At 35.9% G+C, this 20,215-nt stretch overlaps 1 protein-coding gene across 2 annotated transcripts in view; it reads left to right on the forward strand.

Moving 5' to 3' along the window:
* Positions 1 to 13,847, forward strand: part of TBK1 (TANK binding kinase 1) — a 38,948-nt gene extending 25,101 nt beyond the window's left edge. For both annotated transcript variants that reach the window (XM_022571631.3, XM_089920966.1), the window contains exons 9-21: positions 758 to 954; positions 1,824 to 1,882; positions 2,279 to 2,370; positions 3,850 to 3,951; positions 4,766 to 4,844; positions 6,964 to 7,085; positions 7,184 to 7,260; positions 7,860 to 7,899; positions 8,399 to 8,500; positions 8,602 to 8,698; positions 9,093 to 9,199; positions 9,431 to 9,502; positions 13,068 to 13,847. In XM_022571631.3, the coding sequence (XP_022427339.1) occupies positions 758 to 954; positions 1,824 to 1,882; positions 2,279 to 2,370; positions 3,850 to 3,951; positions 4,766 to 4,844; positions 6,964 to 7,085; positions 7,184 to 7,260; positions 7,860 to 7,899; positions 8,399 to 8,500; positions 8,602 to 8,698; positions 9,093 to 9,199; positions 9,431 to 9,502; positions 13,068 to 13,119 (1,198 nt within the window). In that variant the 3' untranslated portion in view covers positions 13,120 to 13,847. The remainder of the gene's footprint in view (positions 1 to 757; positions 955 to 1,823; positions 1,883 to 2,278; positions 2,371 to 3,849; positions 3,952 to 4,765; positions 4,845 to 6,963; positions 7,086 to 7,183; positions 7,261 to 7,859; positions 7,900 to 8,398; positions 8,501 to 8,601; positions 8,699 to 9,092; positions 9,200 to 9,430; positions 9,503 to 13,067) is intronic.
* The last annotated feature ends 6,368 nt before the right edge of the window (positions 13,848 to 20,215 follow it).

Genomic DNA, 20,215 nt, shown 5'->3' on the forward strand with positions numbered 1-20,215 from the left:
ATATGTACCATAGGTGTTGGCCACTATTTCATCTTAAGAGTGTGCATGAACATAAAAAGCCCACCCAAGCCTGAGCCAAAAATCACAGCAGAGGCTTTTTGAAAGTGGCTTTTTTTTTGTTTGGAATCGCAACATTGCTGCTGGAACGTTTATTTGATTTCATGAATCTGTTTAGGGAGAATCTACCTTTTTCCCCAAAACATCATTTTGAAAATGCCTGATTTTATTAATTCATTTAACAAACATTACATAGTCATGTTGTAAGTATTGTTCTCAGTTCTTTATATATTTAAATCATTTAGTCCTCACAACAATTCTGTGAGGCGGAGACTGTTATTCCCATTTTATAGATGAAGAACCTCAGCACAGAGGAGTTAAGTAACTGAAGGTAATACAACAATTAAGTGGTAAGTGGAAGAACTGGAATTTGAATCCGGCTTTTCTGATTCCAGAGTCTGTGCCCTTAAACTCTCTGCTATATTGGCTCCCTATTATTAAATATTAAAACTCCTGTGTATTGCACATATCCAATATAGGTATCAAACATAAAAATATTTTAGAATTGATTGCTGTATAGGCAGATTATGTGGAATTTAATAGACTTTATAGTATCCACATCAAAAAAGCAGCATTTCTGTGGACTGGTCATGATCTAAAGTATCACTGAGAAATAGATGTTGTGGCCCTCGTTAAAAAAATTTTTTTTACCTCTTTTTTTATCCCAATTATGTTGTGCTTTTGGATTTTTCTCACACAGTGCTACTGTATTTCATGAACTGGTGTATAAACAGACCAAAATTATTTCTTCAAATCAAGAACTTATATATGAAGGACGACGTTTAGTTCTAGAACCTGGAAGACTGGCACAACATTTCCCTAAAACTGCTGATGAAAATCCCATCTTTGTAGTAAGCCGGGAACCTCTGAGTACAATAGGATTGATATATGAAAAAAGTAAGTTGGGATTTTTCTTATTGTTCTTACTAGCCATTTAAAAAAAAAAAAACAACCCCTGAGAATTCCCTGGAGGTACAGTGGGTAGGATTCCACACTCTCACTGCTGAGGGCCCAGGTTCAATCCCTGGTCAGGGAACTAAGATCCCACAAGCCATGCGGCACGGCCAAAAGGAAAAAAAAAAAAAAAAAAACTGTAAAAATGATTGTCATCTTCAAAAAGGCGACTGATGATGACATTAATGTACAACTTTTATAAATATTAAAATTTTGTAAGTTAATTAGAGTAGTAGTAAAATTTAAAACCCTGTGTGCAACAAAATTTGACATTAAATATTTTGTTTATAAAATGGTAAAATAGTTTGTCATATATGTTTTACTGTAGCTCTCTGCTTTTAGTATTTTACTAACACTCAAAATAACCTTTTGTATCATAAATCTCAGCAAATATTTCTTGTTTCCAGGGTGAATAGGACACTTTTCCAGGCTTTGAAGTTTAAGAAAAATTAGATCTGCATTTTGGAATCTTTTAAATTACTAATTCTAGTGGTGAAAAAAAATTACCTGGAGTTTTATATTTCTGTTTAGATCTTGGGATTTGATTTAGATTTAAAGAAAAGCATTGAGCTTGTTATGTTGGAATATATTTAAGAAAAAGAAATGAAACTCCTTAGAAATAGTGCAGGAAATTTGTTAAGGAATGAGCATTTTGTTCAAGTGGTTTTCTTTAACCAGGAAAAGAACATTAAAGAGTTTTACCACTAACATTTAATTTAGAGGTAATTTAGAGGTTAATGTTTAATTTGGAGGTTGATGTATGAAGGATGAAATAATTCATAATTTTTTATTTCTGATTTTAATTATTTCAGTTTCCCTCCCTAAAGTACATCCACGTTATGATTTAGATGGGGATGCCAGCATGGCTAAGGTTAGTATTTAATTAAATGACTATATAAACATTTGAATTAAAATTACCTTATTAATAGTAGAAGCAATAAAAGGTGTATCTTTATATACACCTATGTAATTTAGAAAATTATTCATTTAGATTTTTACCCATGACAAATTTTTGTGTTCTTTCTTCTTTGTATCCTTTCTTGAACTCATACGAAAATTTTCTCCATTGAGACAGTGCATTTTTACCATTATTATGTTTATTTAAAATTTTTATTGCAGCTATATCTGTCCTTAGCTTTTAGAAATTAGTAGCTTACTGTGTTTTTAATGATAAAAACACAAAAGCTTGAAAATTTTTATGTGAAAGTTTTTCTTACCCTGTACCACAGTTAGCACCAAATATTGACACTTTGTATTTCTTCATTAGGCAGTAACAGGAGTTGTGTGTTATGCCTGTAGAATTGCCAGTACCTTGCTGCTTTATCAGGAATTAATGCGAAAGGGGATACGATGGTTGATGTAAGTAATGGATTGAAATTTGAAAATTGATCTTCGCATAGGCCTCATTAAATAACTGGTAATCATCCCATCATTGATGCTTTACCTCTTCAGACTAGGTGGGGTCACGTGTATGATTTTTATTATAGTACATTTGTTTCACAGTTTGCAAAACGTTTAGCAGCTGTTTTTTGTTTTTTCATTTGATTCCTACAAAAACCTTATGAGACAGATAGGACAAATAGTATCTGAATTTTAAAATTAAGAAAAAAAAATTAGAAAAATATAGGATTTCCCAGGTTGTCCAGTGGTTAGCACTTGGTGCTTTCACTCCCGTGGCCCTAAGAAACGTTTTGTGGATGAATATATAATATGTCATCTTTCCATCTGATAGAAATGGAGAATGAATGGTCTCTTAAGAATCGTGCCTCTAGTTCTATACAACATCATTTGAAGTGTTTCAGTTTTATACACATATAATAATGGACTCAACAGTGCCCTTAGGCTTTAATGCTTGTGACAGTTTACGTTTACCCACCTCACACCTGTCCTTCCGTTCTCGAAAAAACAGATATGAAGCATTTCATCATTCTTGTTCTTCTGCTGCTGCTTCTAAGAAGAAAAAAGTATAAGGCTCTTTTTTTTTCCTGTCACCTTTATGTTAAACCCATAAATTTATGCTTATAATTTTTTTTTATGTGTTCACATATCCAGCTTGTAAGCCTGTGCTTTTCTCTTTCCATTAAGAAGCCTTTTTGTTTTTACTAAATGGTTTTTGGAAAAATCTAAGTGTTGACTCCATTTATTTTCATAGCATTGTTGCTAATAGCTCTTGTTTTCTCTTGCTGCTGCTATCTACTCCAGTCGCTGCTCCATGAAGCTTTTGTTTCTTTTACTTATTAGCTTTTAGTTCAATAAGTCATGAGAAAATAGTTTTTCACGTAGACCACTGTTGGCAAACTTTTTTAGTTAGTAAATATTTTAGACTTTGTGGACTGCAAATTCTGTTTTCATTTTGTTTTTACAACCTTTAAAAATGTAAATACCTTTCTTAGCAGAAACAGGCATCAGTCCTTAGTTTTTTGGCCCTTGATATAGATCAGAAGGTCTTCAATTATATTATATACTGTGTCATCCTGCTTAAGTATAAATCAGACAGTAGTCTACTATGAGCATTAAAAATTAATTCTGGTGGTATAAAATGTAATGCTGTTCAGCTTATTTGTGTGATTGTAGATTAGTTTTATTCCTTAATATAATTTTAATGCCTTAGATTTCTAAACTGTTACCCTGATAAGTGGTAATGGTTTTGTACCCTGGATAGGTATAAAGCGTCACAGAGATGCTTTCAGTAGTAAAAAGTGAATTGGCTTTCATAATGAATCAAGACTGTTAAGAAGTTTGTCTGAACAGAAAGTAGTACAGCAGTGTAATTAGTGAAAGGCAAGAGAAAACAAATAATTCTCTAGATAAACTAATGGGAATATTATTATTTTTTAGAGAATTAGTTAAAGATGATTATAATGAAACTGTTCACAAAAAGACGGAAGTTGTGATCACATTAGATTTCTGCATCAGAAACATTGAAAAGACTGTGAAAGTGTAAGTAGACTACTTCCTTACTAATAGTGGTTAAAATGTCAACGATTTTCCATTTCTGTTTAGTTTGTTTAGTTATCCTTGGCATGATATAGCATGCTCTGCAAGTCTTTCTATTAAGGGACAACCTTAGATTAAGTCACTTCCTCATAAGGGCAAAAATAGTCATTTCAGTAAGAAATGAGTACCATCTTTTTGGTGGCATTTTCTCCTTCCCTTTGAAAAGGAAAAGGAATCTGAAGTAGAAACATCTCATTTTTTTTACCTTGCAAAGCAGACAACTCTGCATAGGAAAATATAAAACCTGTGATCAAAGGAAGTAGGAAGAGGTATTCTAGAACCCTATTTGGGTAGTATTTTTAGAATTTGGAGATTACTTTTAGTTTACTCTTCCTTATAAATCTTACCCCTGAGAATGCCTTTTTGAAACAATGATATTTTAAACTGCCTTGTTCCTAGGCTATACTATTTGTACTGCACAGGAAATATAATAAGTGAAACTAGTATATACTCTTGACCTCCATTATTTCCGAAATCTAGTATTTCGACTATTATCCTGACATAAGACTGAAATAAAGTTGTCTTTTATAGTTTATCTCTTAATATGCAAATTTATAAGCAGAAGTATATAAAATCCCTTCTTTACGGAGACATCAAGTTTTCTTGGGATCTGTTGCTTATAGGCTTTGCATTCAATATTCTATTGTTAAATAGTTATGATAATAACTCAAATATAATTTATAAAACATCTTTTAAAATCTATGCTCATGTAAAATTTTATGCTCATTTAATTTTTCTGTACTTGTTTTTCATACAGATATGAAAAGTTGATGAAGATCAACCTAGAAGCAGCAGAGTTAGGTGAAATTTCAGACATACACACCAAACTGTTGAGAGTGAGTATTTACAAAATTTTGACAATCGTGAGCTCATCATCTGTTCCTTTGCTGGCAAGATTAGATCCGAACTTTCCTAGAAACATGATGTACCTAAAGATCTCCAGAGAAAGAACAGCCTTTTCCCAACTTAAGGAACACTACTTTTTAAATAGACATGATATTGCAGCCAATTGATTTATTAATAGTTTTACTTATTACCCCCTTAACGTTGGTCCTTCAGGTTGCTTGCTACTTCTCACACTTTTAAGTAATGCTGTAAAAAATAACTTTGTCCGTAAAATATTTTCCATATTTTAGAAGTGTAAGGTAACACATTCTTAACATTAATGTTAAAGAAGACATAAAGCATGAAAAGCGAGATATGTATTTGACTATATAAGAATTTAAGGGGCTTCCTTGGTGACACAGTGGTTAAGAATCCACCTGCCAATGCAGGGGACACGGGTTTGAGGCCTGGTCCAAGAAGATCCCACATGCTGTGGAACAGCTAAGCCTGTGCACACAGCTACTGAGCCTGTGCTCTAGAGCCCACCAGCCACAACTGCTGAGCCTGCGTGCCACAGCTACTGAAGCCCGTGCGCCTAGAGCCCGTGCTCCACCACGATAAGAAGTCCACATACTGCAACGAAGATTAGCCCTCGCTCGCCGCAAGTAGAGAAAGCCCGCGTGCAGCAACGAAGATCCAATGCAGCCAAAAATAAATAAATAAAATAAATTTTAAAAATAAATTTAAAAAAAGAAAGAATTTAAGATCCCTATATGTTTTTTGTTTTGGTTTGGTTTTTTCTTTTTTTTTTTTCCTTTTTGGCCGCACCACGCGGCTTGTAGGATCTGAGTTCCCCAGCCAGGGATTGAACCTGGGCCCTTGGCAGTGAAAGTGTGGAGTCCTAACCACTGGACCACCAGGGAATTCCCAAGATGTCTTATGTTAAAAAAAGTAATATTAAAAAACAAATAGATTGAGAAAATGAGATAAAGGGTTTTTTTATATATATGAAAATAGCTCATACAAATGCATAAGGAAAACATTAAATCTGCAGTAAATAGAGAACATTTAGAAGTGATTTAAAAATGAATAGATCTAAGTGAAACTCTTGGAAAAAAAAGTTCAACCACAAGAGTAATAGAAAATTGCGTATTATAACAGTAAGATACTATTTTGTCTTTCAAATTAGCAAGGCTTTAAGAATTATATATAATGCCAATGCTAACACGAGCGGAATGCAAAGGGCATTCTTGTTTGTTGCTAGTAGCAGCATAATCCACCACTTAAAACTTAATTTGAGGGCTTCCCTGGTGGCGCAGTGGTTGAGAGTCCGCCTGCCGATGCAGGGGACACGGGTTCATGCCCCAGTCCGGGAAGATCCCACGTGCCGCGGAGCGGCTGGGCCCGTGAGCCATGGCCACTGAGCCTGCGCGTCCGGAGCCTGTGCTCCGCAACGGGAGAGGCCACAACAGTGAGAGGCCCACGTACTGCCAAAAAAAAAAAGTATTTTGTATGTTTTTAAAAAAATATTAGATGTAAGCAATGTTTTATAAAATATATTTTATATAAGATTTTTAAAAATTTATTTTTGGCTGCGTTGGGTCTTCATTGCTGTGTGCGGGCTTTCTCTAGTTGCGGCAAGTGGGGGCCACTCTTCACTGCAGTGCACGGGCTTCTCATTGCAGTGGCTTCTCTTGTTGCAGATCCCAGGCTCTAGGTGCACGTGCGTCAGTAGTTGTGGCATGTGGACTCAGTAGTTATGGCTCGTGGGCTCTAGAGCGCAGGGCTTGGTAGTTGTGGCGCACGGGCTTAGTTGCTCCACAGCATGTGGGATCTTCCCAGACCAGGGCATGAACCCATTTCCCCTGCATTGGCAGGCAGATTCTTAACCACTGTGCCACCAGGGAAGCCCTATAAAATATATTAATAGTCAGGTTTTATTATCATATTGTACTCTTGGTGGAATATAACCTAAGAAACTGCCCTTGCATTTAAAGATAAAAATAATTATTCTGACTTTGAACTGAAGTAATCTACAAAAGAAATGTTATTCAAACTTTAGGCTCCATTGGCATTGTGATGATCATTTCTGATTTTTGGTAATCTGGATCTGAAATTGGTTTTATTTAGCTTTCCAGTTCTCAGGGAACAATAGAAACCAGTCTTCAGGATATTGAAAGCAAATTATCTCCAGGTGGATTGCTGGCAGATACATGGACCCATCAAGAAGGCACTCATCCAAAAGATAGACAGTAGGTTATAACTGCATTGGCAGTTTCTGCTCTTACTATTAAATGTCCTTTTTCACATTGACTCAGTTAATTTATTTGGATTTTTCTTTCTTAAATAGTGTAGAAAAGCTACAAGTCCTGTTAAACTGCATCACAGAGATTTACTATCAGTTCAAAAAAGACAAAGCAGAACGTAGTAAGTAAAATTTTCCATTTGTTAATCTGAGTCAGCCCTACTAGTTGTAATTCGGTTGAATTAATTTGGTATATTTGTAAGGGTGTCTACATAAGTTATTTATTTCAGAGACTTGGTTCTGTCAGGGAAGAGGTTGAATGTATTAAAAATTATCCTTAAAACCAACCTTTTGAGTATTTCAAATCAGGGATCAGAACTCTGAAACCTCTAGAGTACACGCACGTAATGGAAAGGAATGAGATTGGCCCGTGGAAACTGAGGGGGACTAGAGAGGAGGACCCCCACCCCCGTGTGAAGGGGAGAGCCACTAGTCAGATTCACCTGATTGTTTTTCCAGTGTTCCTAGGCCTCAAGAGAAGCTAGAAATAGACCTTATTAGAAATATCCTGATTTTAAAATGTTGGCAGTTAATTTTTTTTTTAACATTAGCACTGTACAGACCAAATAAAAGCATTTGTGGGCAGTATCTACCCATGGGTCAGAAGTTTGTGACATCTGCTTTAAACTCTTAGCCTTTATGAAGTAATAATCTCAAAAAAAAATTGCATGTGATTTTATGATTCTACATTTACAAGAGTAATACATATTCTTATTTTTAGGACTAGCTTATAATGAAGAACAAATCCACAAATTTGATAAGTAAGTGTCCAGATTATGTTTAATAATTATTTTTGGTTATGTTTCTTCTTAACGTTGGAATTAATCATAATAAAAAATACATTTTAGTCTTGGCTTTATAGAATTGTTACTGTATGTGCACATATTTGAGGCCCACTCATCTGGCCCCTGGTTAAGAGGTTACTGAGATGGGAGAATAAGGGGGCAGTCTTCTTCTGCCTCCTGTGCTCTGATTGCAGAAGGACAGATAATGGAGAACATAGGCAAGGGCAGACTTAACCACCTCCTTAACCTTAACCTCATTCGATAAATAGTTTTTGACCATTCTCCACTATCAACTTTCTTTTTCTCCTCTTGCTGCTATAATGTCTGTCTTAGAAACCTTAGGCTTTCTACCGTAAATATTCTAAACCCACAACAGTCATTACAGGAAATAAATTTCATATATTTGAAAATTCTTTAATATTGGAAATAGAAACAGTGACATTGGTTTAAACCTCTGATTATTTCTAAATTACAGGCAAAAACTGTATTATCATGCAACAAAAGCTATGACCCACTTTACAGATGAATGTGTTAAAAAGTATGAGGCTTTTTTGGATAAGTCAGAAGAATGGATGAGGTAAGTAAACTTTCTGGGGGGTGATTAGTGGTTGTCTGCACAATATATAATAGTAAAAATAATATTAGACTGCTTATTAATTGGTTCTTTTTGGTTTTCAGAAAGATGCTTCATCTTAGGAAACAGTTATTATCCCTAACTAATCAGTGTTTTGATATTGAAGAAGAAGTATCAAAGTATCAAGACTATACTAATGAGGTATAGCTTCAAAATTATCTAGAAAAAAAAAGGATTTTTCCTACTAGGAAAAATAAAATTCTTCTAAGTTTATATCTGATAATGATTGAGAAGAGAGAAATAGGGTATAATATGCCTATATTCAGCTCTGCTTGCCCACTTGTGGTATGTATTTTGAGCCAAGTTTTAAGATGTTTTACAGTGAAAAACATCTGATAGACCATTTTTTTAAATCATCTATAAGCAAAGTTTTTCTTAAAATGTTTTAAGTATTATATCATTGATGGTTTTGAAATTAAAACTTAAAGCTTTAAAGGACTTATTAAAACCTGTAACATTTGATATAAGATCTGTAGTAAGTATCCTGTTCTGTGATTGATATGGTTTTTTTGTTTGTTTGTTTTTGATGTTTTAGTTACAAGAAACTTTGCCACAGAAAATGTTTGCAGCCTCCAGTGGAATCAAACATACCATGACCCCAATTTATCCATGTTCTAACACATTAGTAGAAATGACTCTTGGGTAAGAAATTTATTATTTGGTAACTGTAGTGTTTCCATTTGTTTTTATTTCATTTTGTAATCTTGCTCTTTTATTTTGAAATGTTTTATATTTGTTATGAATACATTTGCTAATATTATTTAATGACTTAGATCAATCTAGAGAGCTAAACATACTATATATAAATATAACTGTAAAACACTTGAATACTTTTTTTGAGCACAGGTACTTTTATCTTTATTTTGAATATAGTATGAAGAAATTAAAGGAAGAAATGGAAGGGGTAGTTAAAGAACTTGCTGAAAATAATCATATTTTAGAAAGGTGAGTAATAAAAAGATCATTCTGCCCTGTAATTATATATGCAATTGAGTACATAAACATACATCTATACTTGTATCTGTCTGTCTTCCTGTATCAATAGATTAAGCAGTGGGAAAGGAATATTAAGTCAGAACCCTTAGGTTTTGTGAATTTCATGGTGCCTTTTAATGTGTTTGGGGTTCTTTCGATAAAGACAAGTCAACTGTGATTGATTCCATTTTATAGAAGCACTGGTTAATTTCATAGACTGAATCAGTCTATGAAAACGAAAATCTTTTGCACATTTTTCAAAACATTTTCTCATAAGAATTATCATTTTCAATTCTGGATTCAGAGTTGCTTAGGAGATGCCAGCACTCTGATCAGTGCTATGTAACTCAGAGCCCTCTGAATCCCTCCTTGCACGTGAGCGCCATCTGTTCATGGAGTTCTTTGAGGAGCTGACTGTCTGCCTATCTCCAGAATCCTAATAGATCAAGGAGAAAGAGAGTTGGAAAATGTACAGAGCCAATAAAGCCACTTTGGTGGCTGTTTCCTTGTCTGGGTTCCTCAGAGAAGTTAAGTCCTATCTGGCCCATGAATAGGAGCCTTCTCTTTCCAGCCCTTAGGTGCTTCTCCACAGGTCCTCTCACCCGCAAGATATTAACGCAAGGATTTCACATTTATGTGGTGTTTTGTACACTTGAAGGGCACTTTCACGCTGCGTGGCCTCACTAAGCGTGCATTCCAGCCTTGCATTCCAGGGCACAGCAGATAGTCCTTCTCCATGTTCCACAGGTGTTGACGTTCATACCTGAAAAGATGAACTGGAGCTGGAACCCAGCCTCCTATCTCCCCACTAGCCCTGTTCTCTCAGATAAAAGACCAAACATGTTCATAAGGCTTGGAAAGATTAAATGTCAGGAAATCACATGATATTTGAGCTACATGCAGAAAGTTATCGGGCGCTTCTACAGTATTATCGATTTTTTAAAATGAATTTAATGAATTGGTAAAAAAATGTTTAAACAATATATAATTGTAAAAATTGAAATAAAAGACCCCACCTCCTCTTTCTCATACCTCCCCACTCCCACAGAAGTGATCACTATTAATAGTTTGTTGTGCATGTGTGTTTTATAAGAATGGAATCATTCTGTTCATACTAGTTCAGTCTCACTTTTTTCACTTAAGGCTGTATATCAAGGGTACTTTTTCATATCCATACATATAGCTCTATTTTTCTCATTTTCAGCAGCTGCCTGATATCCTAGTGTATGGATCTGCCATATCAATTTGTGCATCCCTATTTGTTGGGCATTTAAGTTGTTTCTAATTTTTCACAATTACAAAACATGCTTCAGTGAACATACTTGTATATATACCTTCATTTGCTTGTGTAAGAATTTTTGAAAGGTTGACTTCTTGATGTTTCTAGATGTGGAGTTGTTGGGTCAAAGGGTATGCACATTTGAAATTTTTTTATATATATATAAATTTATTTGTTTATTTATTTAGGGCTGCATTGGGTCTTTGTCGCTGCGCGCAGGCTTTCTCTAGTTTCAGTGGGTGGGGGCTACTCTTCATTGCGGTGCGCAGGCTTCTCATTGTGATGGCTTCTCTTTTGGAGCACGGGCTCTAGGCACATGGGCTTCAGTAGTTGTGGCGTGCAGGCTCAGTAGTTGTGGTGCATGGACTTAGTTGCTCCGCAGCACGTGGGATCTTCCCAGACCAGGGCTCAAACCCGTGTTCCCTGCATTGGCAGGCGGATTCTTAACCACTGCACCACCAGGGAAGACCCTGCACATTTGAATTTTGATAGGCATTGTTAGTTTGTTCTCTAAAAGGCTTGTTACAGTCCCATTGTCAACACTGAATGTTATCAGTTTTTTAGATATTTGCCAATTTGTTTAGTAGAAACCAACATCTTGTTTTAATCTTGTTTTAATATGCATATCTTTGGTTAATAGTGATGTCAAACATCTTTTTATAGGTTTATTCAATTTTTATTCTGTGAATTGCCTATTAGGCTTTAAAGTATTTTTCCTTTTGGTTTCCTATTGGTTTCCTATTGGTCTATAGCATCTACATAGTAATTATCTAACTTTTTATAAATTTATGCAGTTTATAGTTTCTTCACAACTTTAGCTAAATCCTAAATTTATTCTGAAAGGCTAAAGATTAGCAAGTAGAAAAGACTATTAAAATATGTTTTAACAAAATTTTATATTGAATCACATGTTTTGTGGAATAAAATCCCCACTTCCCAAAGCATGTCCAATAAGTCATGTCTTATTTGCAGGCTTGACAATACATGGGTAATCAGACATGGCAGAATCATAACTTAAATGTTAAATGACCACTTAAGGATTTGTGCCAGAACTAGTAATAGAAGCCAGGTCTTGTGCACTGTCTCTATATGGATATCTATCACTTCAGATTTTTTTGTATCTAAAATCACTTAACATCATCCTTCCCAACTCAGTCTCCCCTGTAATTTACTCATCTTCTTCCCCTTTCTCCTCCTACCATGAACATAAATTATTTTATTATTTATTTTTTTAATGAATTTATTTATTTTTGACTGCGTTGGGTCTTCATTGCTGCATGGGCTGTCTCTAGTTGCGGCGAGTTGGGGCTACTCTTCATTGCGGTGCGCGGACTTCTTATTGCTGTGGCTTCTCTTGTTGCAGAGCACAGGCTCTAGGCATGCGGGCTCTGTAGTTGTGGCTCGCGGGCTTTAGAGCACAGGCTCAGTAGTTGTGGCGCATGGGCTTAGTTGCTCTGCAGCATGTGGGATCTTCCCAGACCGTGATCAAACCCCTGCGCTGGCAGGCAGATTCTTAACCACTGTGCCACCAGGCAAGTCCCCATAAATTATTTTAGACACTCACTCTTCTTTACTCCCTTTCATCAAGTTTGGTAATCTTCCTTCAAACGTTTCTGTGTTCCCCCTCATCAACCTCATTTAGATCTCCTTTCCCCCTACCTTGTGAGCCATGATAATAATCTACTACCTATTTCCCTAACCAGTTCTTCCCATCTGTCATGGGTTTTACAGCCAAAGTAATATTCCCAAATACTGATCTAATCATACCACTCCCTTGGCTCAAAAACTTCTAAATTCCTGTTACCTAAAAAGTCAAGTCTAAATTCATACTTAAAATAAAAGAATATAATAGTCTGGCCCCAGCCTAATCACCCAACTTTATTTTCCACTGTTCCTCCAAGTAACATTCTGTTTTAGCAAGATTCCATTCCTTACTGTCCCTGACTCCCAACTCCACATCTTTGCTTATAAATCCCACCCCACCAAAAGAAATTATCCAGCTCTTTCTAACACTTTCTAGATTACATTACTCCCCCATTTTCTCTTAAGAAGTCTTCCCAAGCCACTGAGTTGTATTTCTTCACATATTTATGATAGTGGCACTGTGTTTCAGTAAGAAATAGAGCAAATTATAGTTGGTTAACTCTTTAAAAATAATAGTTTATTCCTCTGAAAAGTATTTGATATTTTTCTTTAAAATGTTGGAGGCCAAATAAATGAATCTTTTGAGATCGCCTTTTTTCTTTTGTGTTTTAGGTTTGGCTCTTTAACTATGGATGGTGGCCTTCGCAATGTTGACTGTCTATAGCTTTATAAGAAGTTTGAGGCAAGTTTCAGTTTGCACAAGAAAATAATGTTGGGGCATTAAATGAATGCCTCTGTAGGTGGTCTCTTGTTTCTACATTTCACTATTGGATGTGGTCATGTAAATATGTACAATACTGTAAATACATAAAAAATATATAAATTTTTGGCTGCTAAGATGTAATTTTACTTTTTAACATTTATAATTATATGAGGACATTTGACCTCAGTGAGCACTGAGAAGAAAGCCATGACCGATACGTTGAGATACTTACTGATCCTCGACTCTTCTGAGTAAGGCCAGCTAAGTCATATATCTCTGACTGCCTACTGGAAACATTTTTAAGTGGAACCAAAATTGGCATCCTTACAAATCAGTAAAGGCTGATTGTTAACACGTTTATAAGTGATAGAATGGAGAGGTAGCTTTTGTGAGTGGGGAGCAGAACCGAACCACTGTTTTACTAGGATCATAATTTTTTTGAGAAGGATAAAGTGGCATTATCCTAGTTATCCTTGTATCTGTTTAATTTCAGGTAAATTATTGAGCAAAATTTTTAAAGTGATTTAATTATTAAAAACTGTTCATTTTTATTTTGGCCATAAATGTATAATTGTCATAAAAATTTTAGGATCATTTCAACTGTTTTAAGCTGTATATTTCTTCTTTACTTTAATTCTGCTTACTAGTTTATGAAGAAGTATCAATAAATTTCTCAATTGTAATGTAAAGAGTTTGTATTTTTCTGTGTACAACAGTTTGAGAAACAAAAGTTATATTTTGAAAAATAATATGGGTGGTAATGGTAAATTATCCTTAGAAATTACACGAGGGGCAATTTTGTGACTCTTCTAAACCCACTGATTCCAAGTTTAGTAGAAGTTCTTTCGTAAATTCATAAATGTATGCTATACAAATCCAAAAGGAGCCTTCTCTTTGAAAAATATACGCAGAGTTCTAGACTAAAGGATTGTGCTCAATGAGAAATTATTTTGCCCAAGAAGGATTTGGTTTTAGTTTTGGTTTCTGACTTCTTAGATGACTGAAGTATGATCACGTACAACCTGTATATCATAAAGATATCATGTCCTAAGTAGTAAATAAATTTGGCTGTCATGAACATTGGAAGACTGAAAACGGATTAGGATGTCATTTGAAATCTCAAATTGATGCATCATTGTAGTAGGGAATTTTAAGTGTCACATGTATACATTATAGAAATAAATTCATGGGTCAATGACGTTACTTTTATAAATACAGTTATCCCCTGTCAAAAACTGTTTAGTCTGAGAGGGTATGGGGCAAGGGGGTATTTAATCCCTTTTAATTTTAATTTTCTATTTGACCATCTAACATCAGTGTCTAATTGTGTAGTTTAAATGTTTATATCACTGAACACTAGGTAAAATTTTACTTAAATTTTGTGATCAGTTAATATATTTGCAGATTTCGTTTTTATTTAAGCACCTCTAGAAAAGAACACCAGTAAACAAACCCTTGCTGTGGGGATTGTATATGTGTAAGTTATACTGGTAAGAACAATTCTGTTCCACACTAGTATTAATTAAGACTAACTGTTCTATTCCCCATTACAGCAACATGTAAATCAAGCACTCTTGCTTTCAATATTTTACCCTGAAGAATGCATCCTCATTCAGAACACCTTATGTCAGTAAATACATGGTGACATTGGTCTGCTAACCGAATTTTCAGAGTTACTATGTAAGTGAAATTAGCTTTAAAATAAGTTGCATCTCAAAAAAAAAAAAAAAAAAAATAAGTTGCATCTCTAGTTTACTAGCTTCTTTTTTTTCAATATTGGGATATATTTCCAAAAGACAGGGATTAAAAATATTATATGTAACAAGTAGAAGAGTTAATGGATTTAACTCTTTTTTTTTGATACTGTCTCTTCTTTTTTAATTGATATAAAGTTGATGTAAAGTATTATATAAGTTACAGGTGTACAATATAGTGATTCACAATTTTTAAAGGTTATACTCCATTTACAGTTGTTATAAAATATTGTATATTCCTTGTGTTATACAGTATATCCTTGTAGCTTATTTTATACATAGTAGTTTATACCTCTTAATCCCCCACCCGTATCTTGCCCCTCCCTGCTTTCCTTTCCCCACTGGTAATCACTAGTGTGTTCTATCTGTGAGTCTGTTTCTTTTTTACTGTATTTACTAATTTGTTGTATTTTTTAGATTCCACATAAAAGTGATATCATACTGTATTTGTCTTTCTCTGTCTGACTTCTTTCAGTTAGCATGATACCCTCTAAGTCCATCCACATTGTTGCAAATGGTAAAATTTCATGTTTTTTTATGGCCGAGTACTATTCCATTTTATATATATATATATATATATATATATATATATATATATATATATACACACACCATATCTTCTTTATCCATTCATCTGTCAGTTGACACTTAGGTTGCTTCTGTATCTTGGCAATTGTAAATAATGCTGCTCTGAGCATTGGGGTGCATGTATCTTTTCAAATTAGTGTTTTCATTTTTTTCGGATATATACCCAGGAGTGGGTTGCTGGGTCATATGGTACTTCTACTTTTAGTTCTGTTTTTAGTTTTCCAAAGTGGCTGCATCAATTTGCACTCCCACCAACAGTGTACAAGGGTTCCCTTTTCTCTGCATCCTCACCAACATTTGTTATTTGTGTTCTTTTTGATGATAGCTATTCTGACAGGTGTGAGGTAGGATTTAACTCAATGTAAAAAAGAGATTATAGGCCTAACAGCAGAAGGAATAATCAAAAATGAAATAAGTGAACGTAAATTATGTGAAAAAAAGGGATATCTTTGAGTAAATAAAAAAGGAATTAGAGGTTAGGGAAGAAATGTGGAAAATAATCCCATCACATCTTCTAAATGTCCCATTTTGATTATTTTGGAAATTAACAAATACTGTGTAAGTGGCTTACAGACCTCGTTGCACTGTGTCGAAGCAGAGTGTCTCTTCTTAGATGTAAAGATCTTTTCCTCAGGGACTTCCCTGGTGGCGCAGTGCATAAGACTCTACGCTCCCAATGCAGGGGGCTGGGTTCGATCCCTGGTCAGGGAACTAGATCCCACATGCATGCCACAACTAAGGAGCCGGCAAGCCGCAACTAAGGACCCATGAAGCCGCAACTAAGGACCTCTGGAGCCACAACTAAGGAGGCCTCCTGCCACAACTAATACCTGGTGCAACCAAATACATAAAACAAAGAAGTCTCTATTAAAAAAAAAGATCTTTTCCTCAAAATATCTCCTTAAAAATATAATACCTGCATCAATAAGTTATCCAGAACGTGTTTTAGTTTGTTTTTCTGTTATTTTTTTAAGCGATGAAGTTTGCTCTTTGTGGTGTTCTGTGCTAAAAATAAGAGATTTGTTGTTTGGAATTAAGAAAGGGACTATCAGTAGGAATAAGCAATCTTGACAGTCTTGACTGAAATGTCTAAACTTTATTGTCCCTTCAGAATCACAGCCACAACCAGAGCTTTTATCTCTGACTTCAGTCCACTCAGAAGGGCATTTTTCGCATTGTGCTTTGTCTTTGAGGAAGTGCTGCAGAAAATTTATAGTTACTCAAACTTTCAAAACTGAGAAGTGCTGGGACAGACACTGTTGAAAGGAAAACATAAAGAAGTCTTAACGCTATTGTTTTGGGCAGGATCCACCAGCCCACATCCTATTTTTAGGAAGATGAAAGTATCAGAAAGTCTTACACTATTGTTTTAGTTGAACTTTCTCCCCACTTGTCACTTATAAGCAGACCCCTAGGCATATTTCTAAGAACTCATGAAAATGGAACAGAAATCAAAAACATCTGACCTGGAAACGGAAACTGGTAATATGATAATATCCTTTTATGTGTGTCTATAAATCAGCTCCAGGAATTTAGTGTGTCATATAAAAAAGCACTGTCCAACTATCACATCAGGCTCTTATAAGGACTAGTCTCTGAGTAAGTTTATTTCTTTTGACATAAACAGAATGCACAAAGACCAGTTGTTAGATGTAGTTCCAGGGGTGATGATGGGAACCCCAGTCCCACTGGCAGAGCAGGCAGCCAAATGCTGGTGTCTGCTGAAATCACACACTAAAGTTAAAGAAGGGTCTGGAGAAGTGTTCAAAGGGTCAAATCAAAACAGTATCCTGGAAATAATCTTTTATACACTTCTTGACTTGTAAGAATCAGTCAGATTCTTTTTTTCTGGGATAGATTCCTGACAAGGTTTAAAATACGTATCATTTTTCCAGTAAAAGATGTACAAAACAAATGGAATCAAGCCTCTGGCTTTAGGAGGCAGCGTGTTAATCACCAGCAAGTCCTACGAATTGCCATTGACAATTCTGTTGGATGCTGAGTTAGTGGATACTGGTTACTTTGCTCCTCTGTGAAAGTAATTGTATTTCTATAGAGGAGGTGGGGCAGGGGTGGGGTCTGTACTTAAAAATTATCAAGTGTTGCCTTAGGTTAGAGTTTGTGAAGCTTGAAACTCTTTCTTTAGAAAGAACATCTATTAATACAGTGTCTAGTTATGAGGGCTAAGGACACCAAAGGAATGACAGGGGAAGGGGATTTAGGGCTAACAGGTGGTCCCCAGACATATTGGCTGAAAGAGAGTTCACAGCTAAAGTGTCATGTGGATATTACTGTGCTCATCCGTGCTCTCTGTGGAGTGTTGTTCTGGAACACTTACAGTTCTACCTATGGCCATAAGAAGTGACTTAAACAAGACATTCAGAAGAATAGCCCACCTCTTTTACTGGTTCCCCAAGTCACTGACCTGCTCGAAGAATCGGAAATCCAAGTTGCTCTGGAGCCAAGGTGGAGGTAAGTTATCTGAGGCTAATGCTTCATTTGAAATACATTTTTTTGTTACTAAAATGGAGCCTCCCTCAAGTAGGGGGGGAAAAGAATAAAGCTCTTAAAGCCTTTAAAACGTGTTATTTAACATGGTTATCTGAGAGAAAACTAAGAGAAAGCAATTTGAAGGTGAGATATTAAAAGCCATGAACATTTTATAATCCAATTTATGCTTTTTAGGCATTTGGGTTCGAAGAAGCTTTCTAGAGAGAGATGGAGAATGTTTAGCTTTAAAAAGCAAATTAAAAAATAACTCTTATTTTCAATGAATCTCAGTTTGCTTGTGGAATTAAAATACCTTAGAATAAACAAGAAAAGAATAATCAAGTGCATTCCCCTCCTTTTCCTAGAAAACTAAAAATGTTAATGGACCTCATATTTCTTTGGGTATTTCTTTGGGTCAGTCTCTACGGCATATCTTAGTCAAGTATTAATGTAAGATTTTAAAGCACCTTAAATATGCTGCTGCGTAAAGCTCTGCATTTCTGTCCATTCCTGCCTGGCTGGAATGTGAGAGGGTCAGGGGAGAGGGGGTTGAGGGAAGAAGGTACCTGATGCACCTTCTGCAGAGCCCAGCTCCCACCTTCCTACTTTGCACGTGGGAGGAGGGCTGGACACGCCACCTTGGACCAAGGTAAGCACCTTCTCTTCCCTCACAAGTTTCATCTTGCAACTGACTTAAAATTATAGTTATGGCTTTTTGATACCCATGTAGCTCTGCATCTTACGTAAGTGCTTAACATTTACCCCTTGTCTGATAATCAAACATAATCTGATGATTTGATAGATGACTCAGCACCAGAGCCTCCTTTAATTAACACAGAAATGACTGTGATCTGTGTTCACCAAGGAAGGTATCTGATTAAAAACTACAAAATGTAGGGCCTAGTACATTTCAATCATCTCTTTTTCCTTAAACTGATATTTTCTTTCATTTCTTTTTGACTATCAAAATATGTATTATCTAACTTAATAGTTTAAAACTCCCTCAGGGTGTGTGTGTGTGTGTGTGTGTGTGTGATCCCTCATATATGGAATAGCATAATTTGGGATGTTAGAGCTTCAAGGGAACTTAGAAAAATCATCTTCTCTGATCCCTTCATTTCAAAGATGAGTAAACTGCCCCCAAAAGGTTAAATATCTTAACTTCCAACACTATTACATGGGAAGAACTAGAACTTTATCCTGAATCATCTGATTATTTGTCCAGTGCTATTTTTACCACTCCACAGTGCTCCGGTTTGTAAACATCAGAGGATGTGAATATATAAACCCTCACTGAACTCAGTAGTTTCCCCCCCCCAACCGCCATATCCTCAGTTTCGCTTTCTCTGGTTTCAGTTACCCACAGTCAACCTCAGTCAAAAAATATTAAATGGAACCCCAATAAAGATGTTTAAAAAAATATATATTAAATGGAACATCCCAGAAACCAACAATCCATAAGTTTTAAATTGCGCGCCATTCTGAGTAGCATGATGAAATCTTGCGGTGTCCCGCTCCTTCCACCTGGGATGTGAATCGTTCCTTTGTCAGGTGTATCCCACCTGTTAGTCACTCAGTAGCCATCTGCATTATCAGATCAACTATCACAGTATCACAGTGTTTGTGTTCAAGTCACTCTTATTTTACTTAATAACAGCCCCAAAGTGCAAGAATAGTGATGCTAACAATTCGAATATGCCAAAGAGAAGCTGTAAAGTGCTTCCTTTAAGTGAAAAGTGAAACTTCTCAATAAGAAAAAATATATGCTGAGGTTGCTAAGATCTACAGTAAGAACAAATCTATCCCTGAAATTGTGAAGAAGGAAAAAGAAATCTATGCTAGTTTTGCTGTCACACCTCAAACTGCGAAAGTCACAGCCACAGTGTATAAGTGCTTAGTTGAGATAAAAAAGGTATTAAATTTGTACAGTAAGGGGCTTCCCTGGTGGTGCAGTGGTTAAGAATCCGCCTGCCAGTGCAGGGGAGACAGGTTCGATCCCTGGTCCAGGAAGATCCCACATGCCGCGGAGCAACTAAGCCCGCGTGCTGCAACTACTGAAGCCCACGCGCCTAGAGCCTGTGCCCTGCAACAAGATAAGCCACTGGGGCTTCCCTGGTGGCACAGTGGTTGGGAGTCCACCTGCCGATGCAGGGGACACGGGTTCGTGCCCCGGTCCGGGAAGATCCCACATGCTGCGGAGCGGCTGGGCCCGTGAGCCATGGCTG

Source organism: Delphinapterus leucas, chromosome 11 (assembly GCF_059928025.1).
Source record: "Delphinapterus leucas isolate spDelLeu-1000000601 "Yukka" chromosome 11, BTC_Dleu_Yukka2, whole genome shotgun sequence".
Taxonomy (NCBI): Eukaryota; Metazoa; Chordata; class Mammalia; order Artiodactyla; family Monodontidae; genus Delphinapterus; species Delphinapterus leucas.